This window comes from Oryctolagus cuniculus, chromosome 3, assembly GCF_051225735.1.
Source record: "Oryctolagus cuniculus isolate XC-2025 breed Fujian yellow rabbit chromosome 3, ASM5122573v1, whole genome shotgun sequence".
Lineage (NCBI taxonomy): Eukaryota > Metazoa > Chordata > Mammalia > Lagomorpha > Leporidae > Oryctolagus > Oryctolagus cuniculus.
Window position 1 is genome coordinate 21,478,750 of NC_142869.1, and position 23,242 is coordinate 21,501,991.

Below are 23,242 nucleotides of genomic sequence, written 5' to 3' on the forward strand. Positions count from 1 at the left end.
GGGAGGCTGTACCCTGCGGCCCCCTAGCTCTGTGATGGTCACTCCCCTGTTTCTGGTCAGCACACCACTGTGCACCTGTGTGCTGGGGATCGGGAGGCAGGTAGATGACCTCCGTGGGCCCAGTCTCGAGTCCTCCAATGTGAGCGAGCTGTGCCTGTGGGCAGCCCTGACTCCTGGGCTGCTGTAACCACCTGGGACCTCTTTGACATAGAGGCTGCTCTGAGCAGGTTGCAGGGGGTGACTCCAGGCTCCCAGGGAAGCAAACCCAGGTCTCCAGTGCAAATGGCAGACCCCCAACAGGGAGCATGCCAGCCCTTGAAAAGGCAACAGGATCTGCCAGCCGGAAGCTGCCAGGCGGGTGAGCCCGGATCCGAGACCCGCCCTGCTGCATTTCTTTGACCTTGGGGCTGAACTCAATGCCAGACCTCGACAGCCTCTCCCCTGTAGACCTCCTTTGTCATGATATTCTTAGAAAATCAGTGGCTACGTCTGTTTTTCTCTGAGATTTTTGCAAAGAACAAAACCACAGCGGCTCTGCTCCAAGCTGCCCAGGAGGCCTGAGTGGTGCAGGGGAGCCAGGGGCTGCTGTGGGGTTGCAGGAGGTTGCCTTGCTCCGCCCTTTCAAAGCCACGGCCTCCTTCCTCCCCTCTGCTATGGTGGTAAGCAGGGCCCTTGGCGGCTGAGGGCCTGGTGGCTGAAAGCAGAGTGGTTTATGGGTGGCAGTGAGGTGTGTGCCCACCCAGGGTTCACTTGGTTGTGCAGCGCTGTGCCAGGTGGGCAGCCGGGCAGGTATAAGGCCGTGTCTCTGAGAGCCTGTGTGTGTGTCCACCCTTAGTCTGGGCTGCGGGAAGCCTGTTGCTTGTGACAGGCACAGAGCCTTCGTGACGGGCACCATTTGTGGCAGCTGTGGACGGTGGGGGATGAGTCACTGGGCTGAGGGTGAATTTTATTTGGCTGAACTGGCACAAGTGGGGGACTGACGGTGTGTGTGTGGGTGTGCGCGTGCGCATGCTCACGCGTGGGCAATGGGGTATGTGTTCAGGGGCACAGCCCCTTGTGGCCTGAGACCTTCGGTAAGTCCTGGTGGGAGTGAAGGCAGGAAAGTTGAAAGTCTTTCCCCTAGAAGATTGTTGGGGCTGGGAGCCCAGTGTTTGGGCTGGGTCTTGGCCCTGGGGACCCAGGAAATGTGTGTTTTCTGGGATTCTGGAAGGCAGCTCAATGAGGCAATGGATTCCGTGCCCAGCCCAGCTGTGGGAAGAGGGAGTGGGCAGGAAGCAGGGTGAGGTTCACACCCCTGGCCTGTGGGAGGGGAAGTACAGAAACGCAGATGGAGCTCTTGACTCCCCTCTGCCTGCCCTTCAGTCGGGGGGGGGGGGGGGTGGGCAGGCAGGACCCTTGACCGTCTTTGGTGGTAGTGGTGATGCAACGGGAGGAGAGGCAAAGGGTCCTGGGATGAGGCAGGCTGGCAAGAGGTCTCAGAATGCTCTGGGGGAAAGGCCCGGGAACCCGAGGGGAAGCCAGAGGACCCCAGAGACCCCCAAGACAAGGCTGAGTCATTTCTTTGTTTCTTCCTGGACACACCATTTGCAAAATGATGCAATTCAGCTCTTTCCAAAAGTTCTTCCCCGGGGCTTGGTGTTGCTGTTGGTTGATGCAGTTGCCTTGGAGACGCGCTCTCCCCTCCAGCTTCCCTCCCTTGTCTGGAAGCTCGGGCCTCTGCCTCTAAGGGCTGGAAGGAGCTGACATCTGTTTCTTGTGTCAGGCCTTTGTGCTCTGGGCCCCAGCCCTGCGTGCAGTAGGGATTCTTGTCAGGTCTGAGCAGATCCCTGCCCTGCAGAGGGAGCCCCGAGTGTGAGCAGAGTTGGGCCCAGGAGGGCAAGGGAGGAGGCGTTGAGAGCTGCTGCCTTCTCTGGGGGGCTCATGCTGATGGTTTCCCGCACGATCTGCCGTTCCTCCCAGGCGTGCAGGCTCGGGAGAAGCAGCCTGCAGAACCCATTGCCCCGCTCCGGAGGCGGGCAGCCAGCGATGGACAGTACGAGAACCAGTCTCCAGAAGCCACATCCCCCCGGAGCCCCGGGGTGCGCTCCCCCGTCCAGTGTGTCTCCCCCGAGCTGGCTCTTACTATCGCTCTCAATCCTGGAGGGCGGCCCAAGGAGGTGAGTCCTGGAGCTGCAGCCTGGGGCCCCAGAGGGCCGTGGAGCCCTCCTTCTGTCTCCAGGAACTTGACCTTCAACTTGGCGCTATCAATAAATATAGGAGTTCTTCCCTCCCTGCATCGCCACCCATGGTCTTTCCTGGGTGTGGAATTTGGACCCCTTCTCTTCCTTAAATAACTTTTATGACCCTTCCCGCATTTCTTACATTAATACTGAAGTTGAAATTCCCTTGATTCCTCGAGAGGCTCCCTTAGTAGGACGGTGAGGATCCTCGGGATGTCGTAGATGGGCATGATCTCTAGACCCCAAACCAGGTCCTATAGACCAACAAAAGGGTTTTGAGTCCTTTTTGGATAAGGGAGATTTCTTAGGAGTTTTACTTTTCCTTCCGGAATGCTTATATTTCTGAGACATTTCAGTAGTTGGAGGCAGAGGGTCCCTAACTTTGGCATGCATGACAACCCCTGGGGAGTTTGTCAGACTTGTAGATTCCCACACCCAGTGCCTGTGACTCGGGAATCCTTGGGGTGGCTCCCAGGAATCTGCATTTAAAAGCTCACCCTGGGAGATTCTGCTGCAGGTGGCCCAGAGGCCACCTGGAAGGAGGTATTGCATTGGCTTAAAGTCCCAGGAATCTGGCCGCTGTGGCCAACTTTTCTCTCCTACCTTCTGGCAAGACCCAGTCTCTTCTCTTTGGCTCTGGAGTGAAATATTTCCAAGGCAGGTGCTCCCAAGCTCTGCCTGGACTTGACCATGGCCCTGCCGCTAGCCATTCCTAACTCTCTCAGCTACAAGGAGTTGTTGGGGCTCTTCCTGCGGCCGCTGCCCTGTGAGAACAGCAGGGAGCCATCGGCCAGGGGTCGTACCTTACTGTCCTCAGGCCCTGGGCATGGGAAGCAGAGACCCCTGCATCTCAGGCTCCCCCACCCTGCTGCCCCCTGTTCTCCTACAGCCCCACCTGCACAGCTACAAGGAGGCCTTCGAGGAGCTGGAGGCATCGTCCCCGACCAGCACACCGCCCAGCGGGGGTAAGAGCACCTGCTAAGCTTGGCTTCCCCCATCCTCTCTTGCCTCTCATCTCCACCCTGGCCCGTGTGAGTGCCCTAGATTTGGGGGTGGGCTGGAGAGGTTGGGAGCTTTCTCCTCTTCATGGGTCATTAACCTCCCCTTCCACCCCACTTCTTTTGCACTGCTCCTGGGCCAGGCTCACACATCTATGGGTCTTAGGATGCAGGCCAGCTGACAAAGGTTCCCATGGAGTTTTCCTGCTTGTTCAGACTGTTGATTTCTAACCCCAAAGATGCCCCATCCCTTGACCTTGACTTTGTTTGGGAGCCCCTTTCTTGTCTGCATCCAGGCACTCTCTTCCATTTCAGGTGTCCCATTTAGCTCCCACCAAGGAAAGAAAGGCCCGGGACCCTTAGGCTGGCCAGAACCCCCCTGTCATGCATCCTTGGCCTCCCAGGCAGAGCTTTTAATCTGCAGCCCCCCATACACTCACCCGAGAGGCCAGTCCCCAATGGGTAGGAGACATGTCCACTCAAAAAATACCCCAATGTCCCGAAGTGGAGGCCGTGTCCCCTTTTATAGCAGAAAAGCCAGGAGGAGGTAGTTGTGGGGGAATGCAGTGATGAAGACACACCAAGCCACGAGGGACACAGGGTCCCAGGGAGGGGCCTGGGCAGTGGAGGAAGAGGAGACTGGGGATGCTGGGGTTAGTTGGGCGGGGCCTGAGCTGTCCATTTGCCCCAGTGATGATGGAGCTGGCTGTACATCCCGGGGGGCACAGGAGGAATGAGACGGCCTGGCCCGGGGACCAGCAGGGCTTGTAACAGTGACCATCGTGGGTGCGTGGGGGGCTGCAGTTGTAACCAATCGGTGGCCCCGGGATACCATGGACAGTCCATAGAATGGCAGTGCCCGGTGGAAAGGGACAGGAGCAGTGCTGTCATTTCAACTTCACAAGTAGCCGTGCTAAAAAGCATGACAGGACATGGGAGATGTTTATTTAAGTAATGTATTTTTTAAAAAGATTTATTTATTTATTTGAAAGTCAGAGTTACAGAGAGAGAGAGGAAGAAAGAGAGAGATCTTCCATCCGCTGGTTCAGCCCCCAAATGACCACAACAGCCAGGCTGGGCCAGGCCGAAGCCATGAACCAGTAGCTTCTTCCGGGTCTCCCACGTGGATGCAGGGGCCCAAGGACTTGGACCATCTTCCACTGCTTTCCCAGGCCATAGCAGAGAGCTGGATCAGAAATGGAGCAGCGGGGACTGAAACTGGTGCCCATATGGGATGCCAGCACTGCAGGTGGAGGCTTAGCCTACTAAGCCACAGTACTGGCCCAATCTATTTTACAACTTTTAAAAAAATGTGAAAAAAATTTTTAATCTAAAATTTAAATTAATTTTAATCAAATTCAAATTAAGTTAATCAAATCAATTTAGATTAAGTTAATTAAATTGATTTACATTAGATTATTTTAAATTAAATTAAAGAGATGTGCTCACTAGGCTAATCCTCCGCCTGCGATGCTGGCACCCCAGGTTCTAGTCCCGGTTGGGGCACTGGATTCTGTCCCGGTTGTTTCTCTTCCAGTCCAGCTCTCTGCTGTGGCCCGAGAAGGCAGTGGAGGATGGCCCAGGTGCTTGGGCCCTGCACCCCATGGGAGACCAGAAGGAAGCACCTGGCTCCTGACTTTGGATCACCACAGTGCACTGGCGGCAGCGCGCCAGCCGTGGCGGCCATTTTGGGGGTGAACCAACGGAAAAGGAAGACCTTTCTCCGTCTCTCTCTCTCTCTCACTGTCTAATTCTGCCTGTCAAAAACAAAACAAAAAAATATGAAAAGGGACTGATGAAATTAATCTATTTTCCTAGAAAGTATTATTTCATCATGTAATCAGTATAAAAGTGAGGTATTTTGTGGGTTTTTTGGTCATGAAATGTGTGTACTTTGCTCACGTCAGTTCAGGTTGGCTACACTACATGCTTGGGACCCACATGAGGCTCACAGCTGCTCTGCTGAGCGGTGCGAGCCGGGAGGAAGCCACTCGAGAGCCAACTCGGTGGCCTTTGATTACTTGATGGACTCTCCTAGGTGTTAACCTTGACCTTCACGCCTGCCCCCATTCGCCATGGGGTCCAGATGGCCAGGGGTTGGACATGAGCCTCTTTGCGGTGGAAGGCATCCAGCCTATGCTGGAGTTGGGTTCTGCTGCCTTCTCTCCCCGCTGCTGGCCAAACACGAGTGCCTCAGGGAGAAGGAGAAGCCGAGGTTTCATCAGTGCACAGGGCTGGGGTCAAGGATAGAAGGCGGAGAAATGCAAGGAATTTTCCCCGAGGAAGCAGCAGGCCGCCCGGCTTCAGTGCCACCCCCTCATCTGTCTCAGCAGAAGGGCCATGCTGCCTGGTACCGGGCAGCTGGAGGCAGGGCAGGGGGAACCGAGAGAGGCCACCACCACTGCTCATCCTCTGGCCCCCTTCCACCTCCTTGCCCAGGTCCCCGTCTCTGCTGTGCCTGTTGGGCATGCACGTGTGGACTTGAGGGCTGGAGCAGCACAGTGGTTATGCCACGGACAGCAGTCTCTAGGCTGGGCTCATGCTTTCGTAATTAATGATGCCCAACCGTCCATTCATTTGATGAATGCTGAGAAGTGTCTGTGAGCAAGGCCCATAATGGGGCATGGGCCGAGTGGAGGCTGTGGAAATGGAAGCTTGGGGTGTGTGTGTGTGTGTGTGTGCACCCCAAGAGAGAAGGGGTGAGAGATGATAGCGGGAAGGCCTAGCTTTATTCTTCTGCATGTGACTTTAGTTTTTTAAACAAAGGTTTATTTTATTTGAAAGGCAGGGTTACAGAAAGAGAGAGAGAGAGAGAGAGAGAGAGAGAGAGAGAGAGAGGGAGCTTAGATCTACTGATTCACTGCCTGAATGGGCACAATGGTTGGGGCTGGGCCAGGCTGAAGCCAAGAACCTAGAACTCCATCTGGGTCTCCCATGTGGATGTCAGAGGCTCAAGCACCTGGGCCACGTGCTGCTGCTTTTCCCAGGCCATTAACAGGGAGCTGGATCGGAAGTGGAGCAGCCGGGACTTGAACAAGTGCCGGTATGGGATGCTGGTATCAGCTTAACTTGCTACATCACAACTGGCCCTAGTTTTCCCAGCACCGTTTATTGAAGAGGCTGTCCTTTCTCCAATATGTGTTCTTGGCGTTTATGCCAGAAATCAGCTGGCTGTAAATGCACCGTTCATTTCTGTGTTCTTAACTCTCTCCCACTGATCCATGCATCTGTTTGCATGCCAGCACCACACTGCTGTGGTTGTGAGAGCTTTGTGGTGTGTTTTAGAGTCAGGCCGTGTGATGCCTCCGAGTTCTGCTACGTTTGTTCGCAGTTGCTTTGTGGCCTCTCATGGTTCCTTGTGAAGTTCAGCCCTGTTTCGTTGTCGTTGGTATTCCGGGCCACTGGTATGCTGAGAGGGAATGCACTGAGTGTGTGATTGCTTTGGGCTGTGTGGGTGTTTACACAGGGGGAAGCCCTGGTCCGTTGCATAGCAGGGGACTATGGCTGCTAGAAGGTAGTGTGTGTTTCAAAACAGAAGAGAAGCTTCTGACTGTTCTTCCCCCAGGAAATGTTAACTGCTCTGATTTGATCATTATACCTGTATGTAAACATCGCACTATACCCCAGACACATGTATCGTTATGGGTGCCAACCAAAGTTAAAATCAAACGTTAGAGAGAGAGAGGGAGGGAGGCAAGGCAGAGACACACAGGCCTGGGCCTGCCCAGACCTGAGCTGTGTGTTTGTGAGAATGTGTCCCCTGTGTTGTGTTTGTCCATGAGGGTGAGGCTGGAGGGCTGGGCCTGTCCCCCATCTGCACCCGTGTGATGTCCCACTCGTCCCACGGGCCCGTGTGCGCACACCTGCACATGCACGGTTAGCTGTGTTGCCTGCATGGCAAGATTGTATTTTGTTGTTCACTTCCTGTGGGTCTCAGTGTCTTTTGGGGGTGTGAAGCAGGATGGCCCAGAGAGGGCCATGGAGCTTCTGTGTGGCTCATGGGGGCCAGGGGTCAGGGCAGGATGGTGGAGGCTGCTGTGCAGGCAAGGAGTTTCCCTGAGTTCCCTGGCAGGAGGCACAGGGCTCGTTTCTGTACTTCTCTGAGGTGTGTTAGGAGACGTGGCAGCTGCCACCGAGACAGCTCGTGACTGGGCATTAAACCACGTCCTTGGCTGATGGGCGAAAGCTGAGGGACAGCCCTCTGTGACCTTGCGTGTTACATGACACTGGTAACCCAGATGGGTGGCCTGGGAGGAGCCCGAGGCAAGCACAGGGAGAGGGTGCCCTTGGCAGGGCATGGCGACTGCTTCTCCTTCCACAGCCCTGACGTGGGGCTGCAGAGGTGCACCCCGAGAGGGTCTTTCCTCCTGGGATTCACATACACGTGGGTCAGGGTGGGCGTGGTCTAGTCTGTGGCTCTTTTCCCTCTGTCCTTTGTGTGGGTTGTGGCTGCAGAGGACCCACTCTCTTCTGTTCTCTTCCAAGTCCACCCAGGTGCATGGTTTTACAGTGTGTGTGTGTGTGTGTGTGTGTGTGTAGGGGATGGGCATGGGAGAAGAGGAGGAAGATGGAATAGTGAGGGGAAGTCGAGGACAGCCCAGGAGCTGCCTGTGTCCCGTGCACCTTGGTGATGGACAGGAACTGGAGTGGGACACAGAGAGCCCAGGAGTAGAGATGATTCTCTCAAGGTTGGGGACAGGGCCAGGACAAGGGTGTCGCTCCCGACTCTTCCCCTGGGTCCTCTCAACTGCTGCACCATGGGCAGAACAGAGGCAGGAGAGGGCAGCAGGAGCTCCGGGGCTGGTCCCTCGTGGGGGTGTGTGCCAGCCGCTGCCCCCACCTGTCTCACGCTCCCATCCTCATCTTCTTCCCGGCACAGTGCGCTCCCCTCCAGGTCTGGCCAAGACGCCCCTGTCTGCTCTGGGCCTGAAACCCCACAACCCTGCGGACATCCTGTTGCACCCCACAGGTGGTGAGTGACTGGCGGGGCTGCAGGAGGTGGGGTGCAGTGGGGGAAGGAGGTCTCTGTGCTCAGAGTCTCACAGCAAAGCACCCAGTGTGGGAGAAGAGGTGGCCATTGGGCTCGGAGCCTGCACTGTGCTTGGGCCTGGGTGGGACCCTCTACAGGACTTGGGAGTGACCGGTCCCTTTGCTGCCTTCCTGCCTGTTGACTTGTGGGGTCAGTGCCACTCCCAGGCTCCTGTGATTCAGAGATTGGGGGCCTGGCTTCAGTGTCCCTGGGGTTGCTCATTCTTTGCTAGCAGCGTGGCTACCCCCCTGTCTCCAGTGTTCAGGCACTTGTGTGCACATGCACACATGTGCACACAGTGCATACACACTTGAGCACACATACACACCTGCACACATTATACATGCACACACGTGCACACACATGAATACGCACCTACACACATGCACTCAGTTGCACACATGCACACATGTGCACACACATGCCCTTTGCCAGGGTCCCACTCGTAGCCCAGCTAGTCCAGGTCTGAGCATCCCCGAGATGTCGAGGCCCGGCCACGGTCAAGCCAGGGGCCCTCCTGGCCTCACTGGGCACTCTGACTCTTGCCTAAGGAACTCTTGGTGCAGCAGCAGCCACCACTGTCTGCTGCCCCCTTGACCCTCTCACCCTCCACTTGGGGTCTCCCTGCTTGTTGAAGGTCCCTGGTGCTCCTGACCTGTCCCCTGGCTCTGCTTGTCCCCTCATCCGCCCTGTGGCACTGGCAGCACTGGACTCTGCTGCTGGGCCCCGGGCTGTCCCCAGCCTCCCCGCAGTAACACAGCCTGCGCCTTCTGGGGAGAGGTTCGTCCTCCACCATGGACGGCCACCCGGGGTCATGCCCTCCAGCATCTCCTCTGCAGGCCCCAACTCCCATCGTGCCTGTGCAAGGAGGGTGTGAGGGGCCCCGGGTCCTCAGTGGTGATTTGGAGCCAACTGGGCCTGGAGTGCTGATCCCTGGAGTCCGGGGCTGTGCTGGGGCTCTTGGGGTCACCTGTACCTTTTTCCCTTAGTCCCCAGGAGGCTGATGCGGCCAGGTAGGAGGGCACTGCATGCACGTGTGACCATGCAACCACACGCCGGGCACAGCCTCCCGCTCAGGAGGGGTCGGCATGACCGGGGCACTGAGTCACCAGCAAGTGGCGGGGGCTGGGGGCTGCCTCTCACCAGCCAGCGCACTCCTGCTTGAGGCTGGGCTTACAGGAGCCCCCACGCCAGGGCTGCGAAAGGTCCAGTCTCCCGAGCACCAGTCCCACGTGTGTCACAGCCCCAGGGTCCCATAGAGAGGGACCTCAGCCCCCCTCCATGGGCTCTTCCCAAGCCTCCCTCCAGCTCCCACTTCCCCCTTTCTCAGCGAAGTCTCTTTCCTGTGAAGCAATCCTTGTTAATCTCTCTCTCTCTCTCTTTCTCCTTGGGCTCTCCTGCCATGTCCATCTCCCGCCCCTCTGTCCTGCCTCTCCTTCCTCCCACCTCTCTTTTCATCTTCCCTCGGAGGAAGATGAAGGCAAAGTGGTGGCCAAGCTCCCGGAAGGTAAGTGCAGGCTGGCGGCGGCCGCTCCGCCCCCGGGTCTGGCGATGGCTGGCCCCTGGCAAGGCTGGCTCAGGACAGCTCCCCTTTCTGACCGGGTCTCAAGTGACCAGACGCATAGCCTTCCTGTCCCCGCGCCCTGGCGATGAGATATCACCCTGGGCAGCACCCGAGTCCCGCCTGGGGAGTTTGCAGCCGCTGGGCACTGGGTCAGGCGCAGCCGGAGTCCAGGCGCCGCTGCCACCTTGTTGACAGAAATGGCGACATCGGCGCCAATCCTGCCAGGTGTGCGGCCACGCACAGAGGGGACAGGAAGGGGCTCGTGTTCCCCATCCCCCATGCGTCTCTGCACAGGGGTCTCAGCCTTTGAACTTGACACTTCCGTGGGGGCGGGAGAGGGAGCTGCCCTGTGCACTGTAGAGTGCCCAGCATTGGAAATGGCCCCAGTGTGGCGGACGTCCCCGAAGGGGACATCGCCCCTCACCCTACCCCGCCCTGCTCTGGTCACAGATTGGTGCCAGCCGGGGTCCCTGGGTGTTGGTGCTGGGCACGAGCATCCGCTTCTCCCCCAGGAGGGATTGTCCCCTCCAGAGCTGACTGTCCGGGTGCCCTGACTTCCCACCTGGGCCCTGCCTTATGTGGCCCCTTCCACCTCGGCTCTACGCTCAGCACCTTGATTTCTGCCCCCAGCACAGGCATGGCCTGTGCCTGGCTGCAGCCACCACCGTCACCCAGGCGAGATGGTTGGAGCACCCCAGAGGCCTTGCCTGAGCCTGAGCTCCATCAGGCTGCCTGGGGTTACTGACCAAGGCAACCCAGTGGGCCGCAGCGTGTTCCGTCTGCCAGCCAAGCCCCTCCCTGCTCCTCCCCAGGTCGGAGGCCAGACTGCTGGCTCCCCCAGCAGGGCAGTGAAGCTGGGAGAGGTGTGTAGAGCAAGCTGAGCCAGCCTTCCTGGCCTTCAGGTGCCGACCACGCAGTGGACTCTCAGCTCTCCTTGTGCCTGGTTGATGCTCTCCAGGGCAAGGGGCACAGGGTATCCCGTGGGTGGACAGGCTCGGCCTCACATGTGGCTCTGAGCTCCCCAGGCCTCCACCTGTCCCAGAGCTGCAGAGTCTGGTGGGGAAGGGTCGCAGGGGGTGACCTGGCACACGGATCCTCATCACAGGTCCCTGGGTGGCTGGGGAGAGGGATCTGCCCACAGGTGCAGTCTGGAGTCCGTAGAACCACACCGGAGATGTGAGTGCCCTTTCTCCTCATCCAGGGGCCATCGCCCTCCCCTCCTCCTCCAGGCAGCCTGCCCTGGGATTCCAGCGTGGGCGTCGGCATTGCTGCCTGGGCAGTGAGGCCGGCCAGGGCCAGGGAGCATGGCTGTGGGCAGCCAGGCCCAGATTTCCCGACTCACACACCACCTCCCGGGTCAGGCGAGAGCACATTTTCTTTTGCTGACATTCAGAAGCTGTGCTTGATTTTCCTGCTGATACTTTGATGGGAAAGTCAGAAAAAAAAATTCATTTTTTCCTGTGAGGGGAAATGATAGAATTATTCAGTGGGAACAAAGAAGAATTTGGGAGGTGTCAGTTGTGTTCAAGGCCTTGTGCTAAATGCTTTATGCACAGTCATCCTTTTCGTCATTGCTTTGTTTACTCAATAAGTGTTCTGTATACCTACTGTGTGCCGTGCACTGTGGCAGGCTGTGGGATATAAGGATAAGCAGTATGTATGAGATGTCTCACAGATCATACATGGGGACAGGGGCTTCAAATGGTCACTCAGAATTAGGCACTGAGTTAAGTACTTTGGAGGGAAGTGACACAGTCGTATGCAAAGATACAGCAAAGAATGGACTTGGGCTGAAGATGAAAGAGGTATGGGGGAGTGACATTAACTTGTTGAAACTGAGATGGAAGGAGAGCATTCTCTGTGAAGGGAGGGTATGTGCAAAGGCCCTGGGTGGAAAGGCGCTGTGTTTTTGATGGCGTGTGCAAAGGCCCTGCAGTGAGAGAGAACAGTGTGCCTTTTCCAGCAAAGTCAGAGTGTGTGGCTTGTAGTGAGGTTAAATGGGCAGGGACCATGTGAGGTCCTTGTCACATCGCCTAATTTAGGTACCACAGGTACATCAAGAGGAAGGCAATAGAGATTCATTTTTATTTAAAGATGTTTTTAATTTATTTGTCAGAGTTACAGAGAGAAAGGGTGAAGCAGAGAGAAGGATCTTCCATCTCCTGGTTCACTCCCCAGACGACTGTAATGAAGCCAGGAGCCTGGAACTCTATCTGGGTCTCTCAAGTGGGTGCAGGGACCCAAGAGCTTGGACCGTCTTCTGCTGCCTTCCCAGGTGCATTAGTGGGGAGCTGGATCAGAAGTGGAGCAGCTGGGACTCAAACTGGTGCCCATATGGGATGCTGGTGTCACAGGCTGTGGCTTAATGCGCCACAATGCTGGCCCCAGGAGCCCAGTTTTGCCAACAAGGAAATGATGTTTGGGAAAGTTTGGTGACTTGTCCAGGCAGGAGCATGGCCACGAGCCTGCATGGGGTGGGCTTCCCCTTTCCCTGTGACTGCACTGGGTACCAGGGCGGGTCCACAGTGACCTGACTGGGTATGGGGAGCCACGAAGGATTAAGAGGACGAAGCCTGCAGCAGCAAGGGTGTGAGGCCCGCGTTGGGCCTGTCTCCCCACCGCAGGGAGCATTCAGGGCAGGTTGAGTGTGGCCCAGGTGGTCCGGACCACACAGAGCTGGGGTAAAGGAAGCCGCTGCACTAGCCATGGCCTCTCTGGGGTCCTCCTCCTCCAAGACGCACGGCGGGAGGTTTCTGAGGCTTCTGGGGTTTCGTGCAATGCATGTTCATTGCACATCTGTATGTATCAGACCCTGTGCTGAGCACTGAGGACAGAGAGGTGAGTGGGGCAGCCTGCGGAGGGGAGATGCCCATAGGTATTTCAGCATCAGGCGCAAGTGCTGAGTCGGGGTGGGATCGGGGCATACGGGCGCTGAGAAGTTTGAAATGACAACCTTTCATCTCCTGGTTCCTGGACTTGGGGGACTTGGGTATTTCTGCCCTTTTCCCTCTCCCACGTGCCTTCTTACTCAGGGTGGGCACCCTTCTCCCTGGACCAAGAGCCTTTTCTAGGAGGCAGAAACTGTGTCTGGGGTAGGGATGCAGAGTGATGGCACCCTGGGGTGGAGACCACAGCACCACTTCTCTCCTGTGCCACAGCCTCTTGGAATGGGTCTGGGACCCTGGAATGTTGTACAGGAAGCGCTCTCCCTAGCCCCACCTCCCTCTGCCTCTGGGTGCACCTGCCCTAGGATTGGAGGGGGCGAGGGAAACCGCAGCAGGGAGGGTGAGGGGAAAAAAGGTGGAGTCAGGAGCAGGTGCCACTGGAGACATAGGATGGCCATGGCGGAGGGGAGGGGGAGAGGCCTGGTTCTGATCCCTGGGACTGGAACTGGCAGGAAGGAGCTAGAGGCCTTTGTTATCAGGCCATCCTAGCCGGGCAGGTGGGCACGCGTACTCCAGTTTCACGGGTGAGCACAGTGAGTCCCAGAAAGGCTGTGGTAAAGGAAAGAAGGGGAGCCCGTGCTGTGAACATGCCCTGGGGTGGCGCGGGGACAGCACGCCCAGGGACAGGCAGACAAAGCAAGCAGCCCAGTGAGAAATCTGCACCTGACAAGTTGGGAGTACTGGCCTGGGCCCCACAGGCTGGGTTGGGTTTCTAACAGATCTGGAGACAAACTCAGGAAATGGGCAACTTCCCAAAGGCCGCTGCTGCTCAGGCTGCGGGTGGTGGAGACTGCCCGGAAGGGCTGCACTCAGCTCCACCCCCTGACTTGGGACTGGAGGGGCAGGGAGGGTGCACCTGCTCCCTGCAGGAGGGCATGGCATGCGAGAGGAGAAGGGAGGTGCGTGGTGGGGTGAGGGCAGGCAGGCAGCCTTCAGCTCGGGCTGTTATGTTTAGACCAGAAGAGTTGTAGGGACTCAAGCTTTGTCTGATGGCAAACAGACCAGATAGGGGTCAGTACCCATGAGCCCTTGGCTCGGCCCAGACTGCCTGTGGGATGGGGTGGTGTGGGCCCTATACCTCAGTTCCCTGTTGGCAGAAGGGGTGCAATGCTTTTTAAAGGGTGCGAGCTGCCTGCCCAGCATGTGGGTCAGGCTCCTGGTGGTAAACCAGCAGCTCATATCTGGGGGGCCATCGAGAATGTGATGGACTTTTTTTTTTTTTTAATTTATTTGTTTGAGACGTGGAGTTACAGGCAGAGAGGGAGAGACAGACAGAAAGGTCTTCATCTGGCCATAGTGGCCAGAGCTGGGCCGATCTGAAGCCAGGAGTCAGGAGCTTACTCTGGGTCTCCCAAGTGGGTGCTCAGGCCCAAGCACTCAGGCCATCTTCCACTGCTTTCCCAGGCCATAGCAGGGAGCTGCATGGGAAGTGGAGCAGCTGGGATTTGAACTGGTGCCCATATGGGATGCTGGTGCCTCAGGCAGAGGCTTAGCCTACTGCACCACAGCGCCAGCCAGCCTCATGAGTGGACTTTTAAAAGGCCTGGCAGATGGAGGAGGAATGGTGGAGGCCACCATGTGCTCCCTAGCAGGGGCAGAGAACCACCCACCCCAGGACTGAAGGAAGCAGGAGAGAGCAGGTGGGGCCACTGGCCAGAGCTGTGGCCTTGGGGAGAGGGATGCAGCCATCAGTCATTCCCCGCCAGTGGCCAAAGGCCAAAGCCATCTGGAGCCACAGGGCCAAGGGGTCTGGGTGACCCAGCAGGCACCTGTGGGCCTCTAGGGGTGCAGGTCAGAGGAGAAAGTGGTCCAGCAAGACCTCCACCAAGGGAAGCCAGTATGGGCCTGCAGGGTGTCATCTGTACCAGTTTTAACTTGAAAGAAACAAACGTATGCTTCCCAGGCTGTGCCCTAGGTGGGGCTGTAGGTGAGGGTCGTGTGGCTGGTAACTTGCAGGACAGACATGCTGGAGGCCTGGTGTATGCCAGACCGGGAACGCAGCTCAGCCAGGTGGGCTCTGGGCACCGTGGGAGGCCCCATTGTTGTCCCTGGGTGGGGGTAGGTAGAAGTGGGTGGTGAGCATTGCAAGGAACTGGTAAGGCTGAGTCTGGCTCCTGGAAGAGCCCAGGGGGCGCTATTGGAGAGAGTGACCCTGGACAAAGTGTGTGGTGTGTGATGGTGGGGGGTCTCTGGCCTTGTGTCAGTCTTATGTGGGTTTCTGTGGGTCAGTGTTCCTCTGAGAGTGCCACTGGGTGTCCCCCCAGGGCAAGGAGCCAGCTCCTCAAGACTGAAGCCATCAGCTCCCAGATGGCTGTCTGTGTGGTGGGCACTGGAGCTCTGGGCCAGATCACCTGGTTCCTGGCAACTTGGTGCTTGCCTTCCTGGGATCTTGCTTTGCTCCCGGATCTTTGCCATTGCTATCACTACAAAGAGCCCGGAGGAGCTGGCTCATGGGCTCTGGGTGCCCCCACAGGCCGGGGTTCCACTCTGGGCCGCCCAGAGCCAGCCTTGTGTATCTGGACACTGGTGTCCACTGCGATAGAGTGTCCAGCTCTGTGTGGGCATGGGCAGTCCCCAGGGAAGCCGAGGGTGTCAGGTGGAAGGGGTGGGCCTGGAGCCCACTGAGCAAGCCTGGATTCTGGGTGTGGGGAGGAGCCTCATTGAACCCTGGCACTCTCCTGAGATCTGAGCGAGGGGGCAGGGCGGGCGGAGAAGGGGATCCTTGAGGGCCCAGGGGCTGGGTGGGAGGGGTGTGGAAGAAAGAAGCAGCTGGAGACGTGCCTGCAGCGAGAGTCCCTGGCGGCCTGTTTCGGGAATGCATGTCTGAGCGTGGGCCTGCTGAATTAAAGTCACAGTGGGGCAGGGCAGGTATGGGGGGCTGGCGCTGGGACAGGTTCCCCTTGCATCCTTTGGGGACATTTCTGAGCTCTGTGTTCCCTGTGGGAGTGGGTGGGGCCCACACTGCACCCCTTGGGGAATGTGCTCAGAGTCTCTACTCTTTGCCTCCCGCAGAGCCCCGGAGCTACGTGGAGTCTGTGGCCCGGACGGCAGTGGCCGGGCCCCGAGCCCAGGACCCTGAGCCCAAGAGCTTCAGCACTCCGTCTGCTCAGGCCTATGGCTCCGAGGCAGCCCTGAGGAACGGGACCCCGGGCGGCTCCTTTGCCTCCCCCAGCCCCCTGTCCACCGGCAGCCCCATCCTCACTGCTGACAGGTGAGCAGGGGTGCGAAGCACGAGGGGCTGGGGTCCAGGTCTGGGGCAGCACAGTGTTAGGGGAAGAGTGGGCCTGTTAGATGCGTCTGGGGTGTCGACAGCAGGAATCAGCCGGGTGGTGCACCTAGGGAACCCCGCGTCAAGGCACGTTGCGAGGGCACCTCTGAGGGCTGAATCTCACGGGGAGCCCCCAGGGTAAGTGAGCTGGGGCTCCCAGGCTGCGCTCTGGCCCACCTGCCCACAGCTGTGCTGGAAAGAGGACAAGATGAGCAATACGTAGTAAATGCTCCCGGGGGCCAGGCACTCCCCTCGGTGTAGTGACCCTCGGCGGTCCACGCTCTCGTTATTCCCGCCCTTGAGCGAGGCAGCCGGAGCGCAGAGGTGAAGGGCTTGTTCCAGGTGCTGCGGCTAAGCAGCCTCTGGAGCCGGATTCACGCCCAAGGCGAGTGGTTGGCAGAGCCCCCTGTGTCTTATCTTCTCCCCAGACCTGCGTCCCAGGGCCTTCCCTTCGCAGGGTGAGCGCCAGCTGGGCCCAAAGCTGACAGATGAGGAACGTGCTTGGAGCACAGAGAAGGGCCACTAGTTCTGGCCAGGGATATGGCCAGGGTTTCTGAGGACAGGCAGGATGCTGGAAGATGAGGAAAGACAGGGGACACTCCTGAAGGCCAGCACGGCCAGGACCGGGCACTGGGGGTGTGGCCAGGTGCCAGGTGCTAGGAGCCTGAGGCCTGCCAGCGAGAATGTCTGGGTGGCTGCACGTCTGGCATCCGTCTGTCTGGGTGCATCTGGGTGCCCAGGGTCGGGCAGCGGAGGCTGGGCAGCCCCTGCTGACAGGCCCCAGGCTCTGCTGGGGTGGTGAGGAAGACCTTAGGACTCAGAGAGGAAAGTTGACGTAGGGAAGGGAGGTTAAGGTCAGCTCCGGCCAGGCCTGGAGTGTCAAGTGAGAAAGAGGACCGGAGCAGCCTGCACTGACCAGAACTCCTGTCAGAAAGGGACACTGAGTCCTGGCCATCCCTTCCTTCCCAAGCCCACCCTGTGTGCAGCCGGGGACACCACAGGCCAGGCCTGCACGCCCTATTGTGGCTCAGGCCCTGAAGCCAAGCTTGCACCCCCTCCCACCCCCGTGCCCCATGCCATCTGGGCCGCACTGCATTGGACATCTGACTGTCCCCTGTTTTCAAGGAAGAGACTTTCCCTGCCTCCACCCCACCAGCCACTGCTGATGTTCCATGAACCCTGGCCTCACTGTTTCTTATCTCATTGCCATGCAAGGCAGCTAGCTCTGTGAGTGGCCAAAGCCAGTGCTTGGCAAGCTGCCCTCACAAAGGCCCAACCCCCCTGATTTGAAACTTCCCCTGTGAGCTGTTTCTTGGCTTGTCTAGAGCCACTCAGAAGTGAAAATCCAGCGTTGGCATTCACAGGGCTGAAGGCTGACAGTGCCCTGGGGCACCTGAGTCAAGGCAGGGGCAGGATCCGGGTGGTTTGATTCCTTTTGCAGCACTGGTCGATTCCAGGGCATTTGGCTTTGCTTTGTGTGACACAGGAGTCTGTTGGTGCAGTGGACAAAATGTGGCTTTGGAGTCAGACGCAGCTGAGTTGGAACCTGGTCCCTCTTGAGCTGTGTGGTCCCGAGTCTACTGCTTCACCTCTGGGTGCCTTGGTTTCTTCTGGCAGTCCCATAACGTGATGCGTTAGGGTGCAGGTGTGGTCCTCGCTGGGAGGCTGCCTTCACTTCGTATCACCCCCTGACCGCTCCACCTGCCGTCTCTCACCAGCACTTCCGTAGGGAGCGTGCCATCAGGGGAGAACGGCGACCAGGGCCGCCGGACACCCACACAGCCTTCGTTGGATCCTGGCTTCCGCTCCGGCAGTCTGATGCAGCATGGCGGGTCCGGCCGGAGAAGTTACCAGAGCTCGTCTCCTCTCCCCGCCGTGGGCAGTGGCTGCAGCCCTGACTACTCACTTCAGCAACTGAGTTCCTCTCCAGAAAGCCAGGCCCGGCCTCAGTTCAGTGTGGCTGGTGTCCACACAGTGCCAGGCAGCCCCCAGGCACGCCACAGGACAGTGGGCACCAACACTCCCCCTAGCCCCGGCTTCGGTCGGCGGGCCATCAACCCCAGCATGGCTGCCCCTGGCAGCCCCAGTTTAAGCCACCGCCAGGTGATGGGTCCATCGGGTCCTGGTTTCCATGGTAACGCAGTCTCCAGCCCCCAGAGCAGTGCAGCAACCACTCCGGGGAGCCCCAGCCTGGGCCGGCACCCTGGGGCCCACCAAGGCCACCTGGCCTCTGGTCTCCATGGCAACACAGTGGGCAGCCCTGGAAGCCCCAGCCTGGGCCGCCACCTGGGGGGGTCTGGATCTGTGGTTCCTGGCAGCCCCAGCTTGGACCGGCACGTAGCCTACGGGGGCTACTGTACCCCTGAAGACGGGAGACCCACGCTGTCCCGGCAGAGCAGTGCCTCTGGCTACCAGGCTCCTGCCACGCCCTCCTTCCCCGTCTCCCCCGCCTACTACCCAGGCCTGAGCAGCCCTGCCACCTCCCCGTCTCCAGACTCTGCAGCCTTCAGGCAAGGGAGCCCAACTCCTGCCCTGCCAGAGAAGCGGAGGATGTCCATGGGCGACCGGGCCGGCAGCCTCCCCAACTATGCCACCATCAATGGGAAGGTGTCGTCCTCGCCCGTGGCCAGTGGCATGTCCAGCCCCAGTGGCAGCAGCACTGTCTCCTTCTCCCACACTCTGCCCGACTTCTCCAAGTACTCCATGCCAGGTGGGTCCACCTCTCCTGCTGGGCGACCGGGTCCCCGTCTCTGTCCTGACACTCGCCTGGCACCTGGCCTTGGGTGCACCACTGACTTCCGGGCCTCGGTTGCTTCGTCTGTATCACAGGAGTGGGAGGCGTGCTCTGGTTGTGGATGATGAGGGCGAGAATCACGGTGGGCACTGGCGTTCCTCTTAGGATCACCATCGCCGTCACAGCCACTCCTGCTTGTGGAGCACGCGCTGTGTGCCAGGCTCTTTGGGCGTGGCTAAGTACTGTCTCGTGTGACCCCCACAGCCACCTGGCGAGCAGGTGCACCTGCCCCATTTTACACACAAGCAAACTGAGGCTTAGAGGCTCTGCTGTCTCTCTGGTGTCACATACTTAATAACCGGCAGAGCTAGGCTTCCAATCCAGGCCCCAAACCCAAGCCTTGCTGGAGTTGTCTTTATCATTCCAAGGGTGATTTTAGCATAACCTTGAAAACATGGCTTCCAAACCCTGTGTATATGCACCTTGCCAGTTGCTGGTGAACACAGCCAGGTGCCTTTTGGCCAAGGCCGAGGGTTGGAGGTTGGTTTTTATGCACATGGCCTCATGGAAGTCCACGCAGGTTTGTATGTTGAATCCCCCCCCCCCCCCCCCGCCAAAACCAGAGCTCAGCATCTTTGCCTCCACCAGAGAAAGCTCGTTATTTTCACACAAGCGTCACACCCTGAGCTGGCCCCCAGCTTCTTCGCCAGACTTCTAACCTGACTGTGTGCAGAGCGGTCCTACAGCCCTGGGCACATGGGATGTTTGTTTCAGATAGCCAGCCAGGCATGGGTCCTAGGCGCCCAGATTCTGCCTAGGTCACTCCCAGGTCCGACCCTGAGCCTGCCAGGCCCGGACACCTAGAGTGACCCCGCACCACCCCTCCCTGCTTCCTGCCGCCCACCGGGGACATCTGGTTCCCAGCCCCTCTCCTTGAAGGATGTGAGACTTCTAGGAGTTGGGATACTTCCTGTTTCCCACCATCTTCCTTGCTTAAAATAGCCTGTGGAGTCAACACAGGAAGGCACATGGGACTGCAGCCGCCTCTGACAGCTCATTAAACAGGAACAGGCGCTGTGGCAGGGGCCTGGGGCTTCAGCTTGCAGCACTTGCATGGCCCAGCTGCCTGGCCCCAGGCCCTCTTCTGCACACAGCTGCCGGGAAGGGGAGCTGACTCCCAGAGACAGACCCCAGGAGCCTCAGGGGGTGTCATCCACAAGCTGAAACTGCGGAGGAGGCTGGGAGGGCCCAGCCTGCCCCCTGGTCCTGCCCCGCTCAGCTTTCCAGCACCTGCGGCACTGGCTGCCCCGCTTGGGAGGGGGACTGATGGCTGGGGAGGCTGCTTTGGGCTCCTGCCATTGTGCACGGGGAAGTCTGAGGACCCCAGCTTTCTGGGTGTTTCCTGGGGCTGGCTGCCTGCACTGAGTCCCCCGCCAGTGTGTTCTGCAGGCTGGACATCTGAAGGCAAGGGCCCAGCAGGAGGGCACGTGGCCCAGTCCTTGTCCATGCTTCTCTGGTTGCCGGCCATGCTCGGTGTCCTCATGGACACATTCCCCCCAGCCCTCCCTCCTCCATGCCTCTTTCTCTCCCCCTCTTCTTCTGAAGACACCAGTGAGCCTGGGTTAGCCCTGCTCTGATTCCCGTCCTCACCTCACTTTGATCCCAGCTGCAGCGACACTGTTTCCAAATAAGGCTACATTCACAGGTATTGGGAGTTAGGACTTCAGCACAGTTCAACCCAGAACACCTTCTCTTCTCCTTTAGACAATAGCCCTGAGACACGGGCCAAGGTGAAGTTTGTCCAGGACACTTCCAAGTACTGGTACAAGCCCGAGATCTCCAGAGAGCAGGGTGAGTGCTGGGGCCTTGGGGACACACGGGGTGGGGTCTTCCCTGGACATGGAGCAGGGACACACCCATGTTGTTTTGCTGTAGCAGACAGCCACACTGGGGGAGCGGGGCTGAGATCCAAGTCAGACAACAAGAGGCACTTCCTGCAGCCAAGTGTGGGAGGGCAGAAGCAAGGGCTGGAAGCATCCTTGGAAGTGGCAAAGCCCCTGGCAGCCCCAGTTTAAGCCACCGCCAGGTGATGGGTCCATCGGGTCCTGGTTTCCATGGTAACGCAGTCTCCAGCCCCCAGAGCAGTGCAGCAACCACTCCGGGGAGCCCCAGCCTGGGCCGGCACCCTGGGGCCCACCAAGGCCACCTGGCCTCTGGTCTCCATGGCAACACAGTGGGCAGCCCTGGAAGCCCCAACCTGGGCTGGCACCTGGGGAGGTCTGGATCCGTGGTTCCTGGCAGCCTTCACTCTCTGTGTCCTCTGGGGAGTTTTGCATTTTAACAAAATTTAAATAAGGAACCCAAAGCTGGGAATGGGAACATGGAGATGAGGTCTGCCCCAGGGTGGCGAGAAGAGCCGTGTAGGGGTGGGGCAGAGGTTGGCACCATAGCCCGGGCTCGAACCTGCTGCTGCCCGGGGCTGTGGAGAGTACTTTGCTGTGACACAGGGACACCTGTCAGGGGCCTGCCTCTTTAACGCTCTTTAACGCAGCGGCCAGGCTGAGTGGTGGCCGCAGGGACTACTGTGTGGCCTGCACAGCCCGAGATATACACTCCCCAGGCAATTACAGAGCTCGCTGGCTTCAGCGAAGGGACTTTAGTGAAGCCAGGCCCACCAACGTCTTGTCTCTTCTCTCCCTGCCCCTCCCAATCCAGCCATCGCTCTTCTCAAGGATCAGGAGCCAGGGGCCTTCATCATCCGCGACAGCCACTCCTTCCGGGGGGCCTATGGGCTGGCCATGAAGGTGTCTTCCCCGCCTCCAGGCATCATGCAACAGAATAAGAAAGGTGAGCTCGGGACTCGGTGGCGCTCACTGGCTCTGTAAGCCGTGGCGAGCTGATGTCACGGCTGTGCAGGAGAGCCAGCCTCGGCCTCCCTGCAGGCTGGGTCTGGGAAGCAAGGTTACTGGGACCCCGAGTTGTGTTTCCTTGAGGGGTGGGGGAGAAGGCGGTGGTGGGCCCTCTCTCCCATGTGGTTCTTGCCGCTTTATCTCCTCGACCCCTTCTGCCCTCCTGGCCAAGTGCTCTCGGGAGGAGGTGGGGGCGGGGTGGGGAGGCGTGCCACCAGAAGTGACCGGGCTTTGTCCCTTGCTCTTCTTCCCAGGGGACATGACCCAAGAGCTGGTGAGGCATTTCCTGATAGAGACCGGCCCCAGAGGAGTGAAGCTCAAGGGATGTCCCAACGAGCCCAACTTTGGTGAGCTGCACCTGCCTGTGTCCTTGTGGGATGGCCGCAGAGAGGCTTTCTTGGCCCTGTCCCGGGCTCCTCCAGGGGCGCGACCCCAAGTTCTTCCCAGCACAGCCTCTGCCGGTCCCTCCTCCAAAGACTGAGCAGAGAAAACTAGGAACCATGCTTCCCTCCCTCTGTGCTGCGGCTCCTTAGCTCTGCCACCTTCCTGTCTGTGTGTGTCCCGCCCAGCCCAGACTGGTTACGGTTGTAATTGTGGTGACAACTCGGGCAGCTGCCTTGGTGACCTCCTGCTATGGGAAAGCCTCTGTTTGGGTCCCGTACGTTGTTTCTGGGTGGTCGGGGTCACGTGAGGCAACCGGGCTCTGAGGACTTAGACTCACCCAGGAGCACATTCACAATAAGTGACTGAGCTGGGACTTGCTCCCACAGTGCCCTGACCCGTCTACAGCAGTGTCCCAATAGCTGGGGGTGGGGGAGGGGAGCTCGGCACAGGGGTTAGGAAGAACTTTCTGTAAAGGGAAACCTTAGGTCACCTTATGACTGCTAAGCGAGCCTTTGGAATCTTTTCCTTTGGGTCCTGCTGAGAAAGAGAGGGGGTGAGCTTGGTTGGTGGGATCCAGAAGCTTCAGGTTATGTGTGTGTGTGTGTGTGTGTGTGGGGTGCAGTGGGGCGTGGCTCCCAGGATCCCTGCTCCTGATGCACTCCTGCCCCGCTCCCTGCAGGATCTCTGTCAGCCCTGGTCTACCAGCACTCCATCATCCCACTGGCTCTGCCCTGCAAGCTGGTCATTCCAAACCGAGGTAGGCACGCGAGGCTCCGACCGGCCAAGCACACCCCTGAGCTGGCCTCTTCAGGTCTCAGCCGTGCCAGCCGCTCCAGAACACCTGCCAGGGTTGGCATCCTCGGGTCATTCTTCCATTTTGGGGAACCTCAGAACCAGCCTCCTTCTCCCCGATCCCCTATTAAAAAAGAAGGAAGAGTTCATTAAAAAGCTTAACTCCGGGAACATTCATAATTGACTTGCCAGATTGTTCTAGAAAGTTCTCTAGAGGCTCCGAGAATTTCACATTAAATCTTCAGAGTAAGCCTCATTCCAGAGGAGCACGACAAGTGGAGGCAGCCCCAGGGGCCTTGTCCTGGGTGAGGGGGCCATCAGTGGGAGGGCCGGGGCAGGCAGGCTGAAGCTGTGGGCATCCAGGGGGATTGGCTGAATGGGGGGGGGGAAGGCATGTGCT

At 58.7% G+C, this 23,242-nt stretch overlaps 2 protein-coding genes across 38 annotated transcripts in view; one reads left to right on the forward strand and one right to left on the reverse strand.

Moving 5' to 3' along the window:
• The window catches only part of PNKD (PNKD metallo-beta-lactamase domain containing), a 552,090-nt gene that overhangs the window by 391,088 nt on the left and 137,760 nt on the right, over nt 1–23,242 (reverse strand). The gene's annotated exons all lie outside the window — the stretch shown is intronic.
• TNS1 (tensin 1) overlaps nt 1–23,242 on the forward strand; it is a 212,395-nt gene that overhangs the window by 177,872 nt on the left and 11,281 nt on the right. For 15 of the 35 annotated variants that reach the window (XM_070070213.2, XM_051848190.3, XM_089329870.1 and 12 more), the window contains 11 exons: nt 1,960–2,156; nt 3,109–3,184; nt 8,097–8,189; nt 9,236–9,259; nt 9,721–9,753; nt 15,768–15,966; nt 17,742–18,733; nt 20,522–20,608; nt 21,473–21,604; nt 21,921–22,013; nt 22,730–22,807. In XM_070070213.2, coding sequence (XP_069926314.2) covers nt 1,960–2,156; nt 3,109–3,184; nt 8,097–8,189; nt 9,236–9,259; nt 9,721–9,753; nt 15,768–15,966; nt 17,742–18,733; nt 20,522–20,608; nt 21,473–21,604; nt 21,921–22,013; nt 22,730–22,807 — 2,004 coding nt within the window. The remainder of the gene's footprint in view (nt 1–1,959; nt 2,157–3,108; nt 3,185–8,096; nt 8,190–9,235; nt 9,260–9,720; nt 9,754–15,767; nt 15,967–17,741; nt 18,734–20,521; nt 20,609–21,472; nt 21,605–21,920; nt 22,014–22,729; nt 22,808–23,242) is intronic. The other 20 variants (XM_051848189.3, XM_051848192.3, XM_089329887.1 and 17 more) reach the window with 6 other exon arrangements.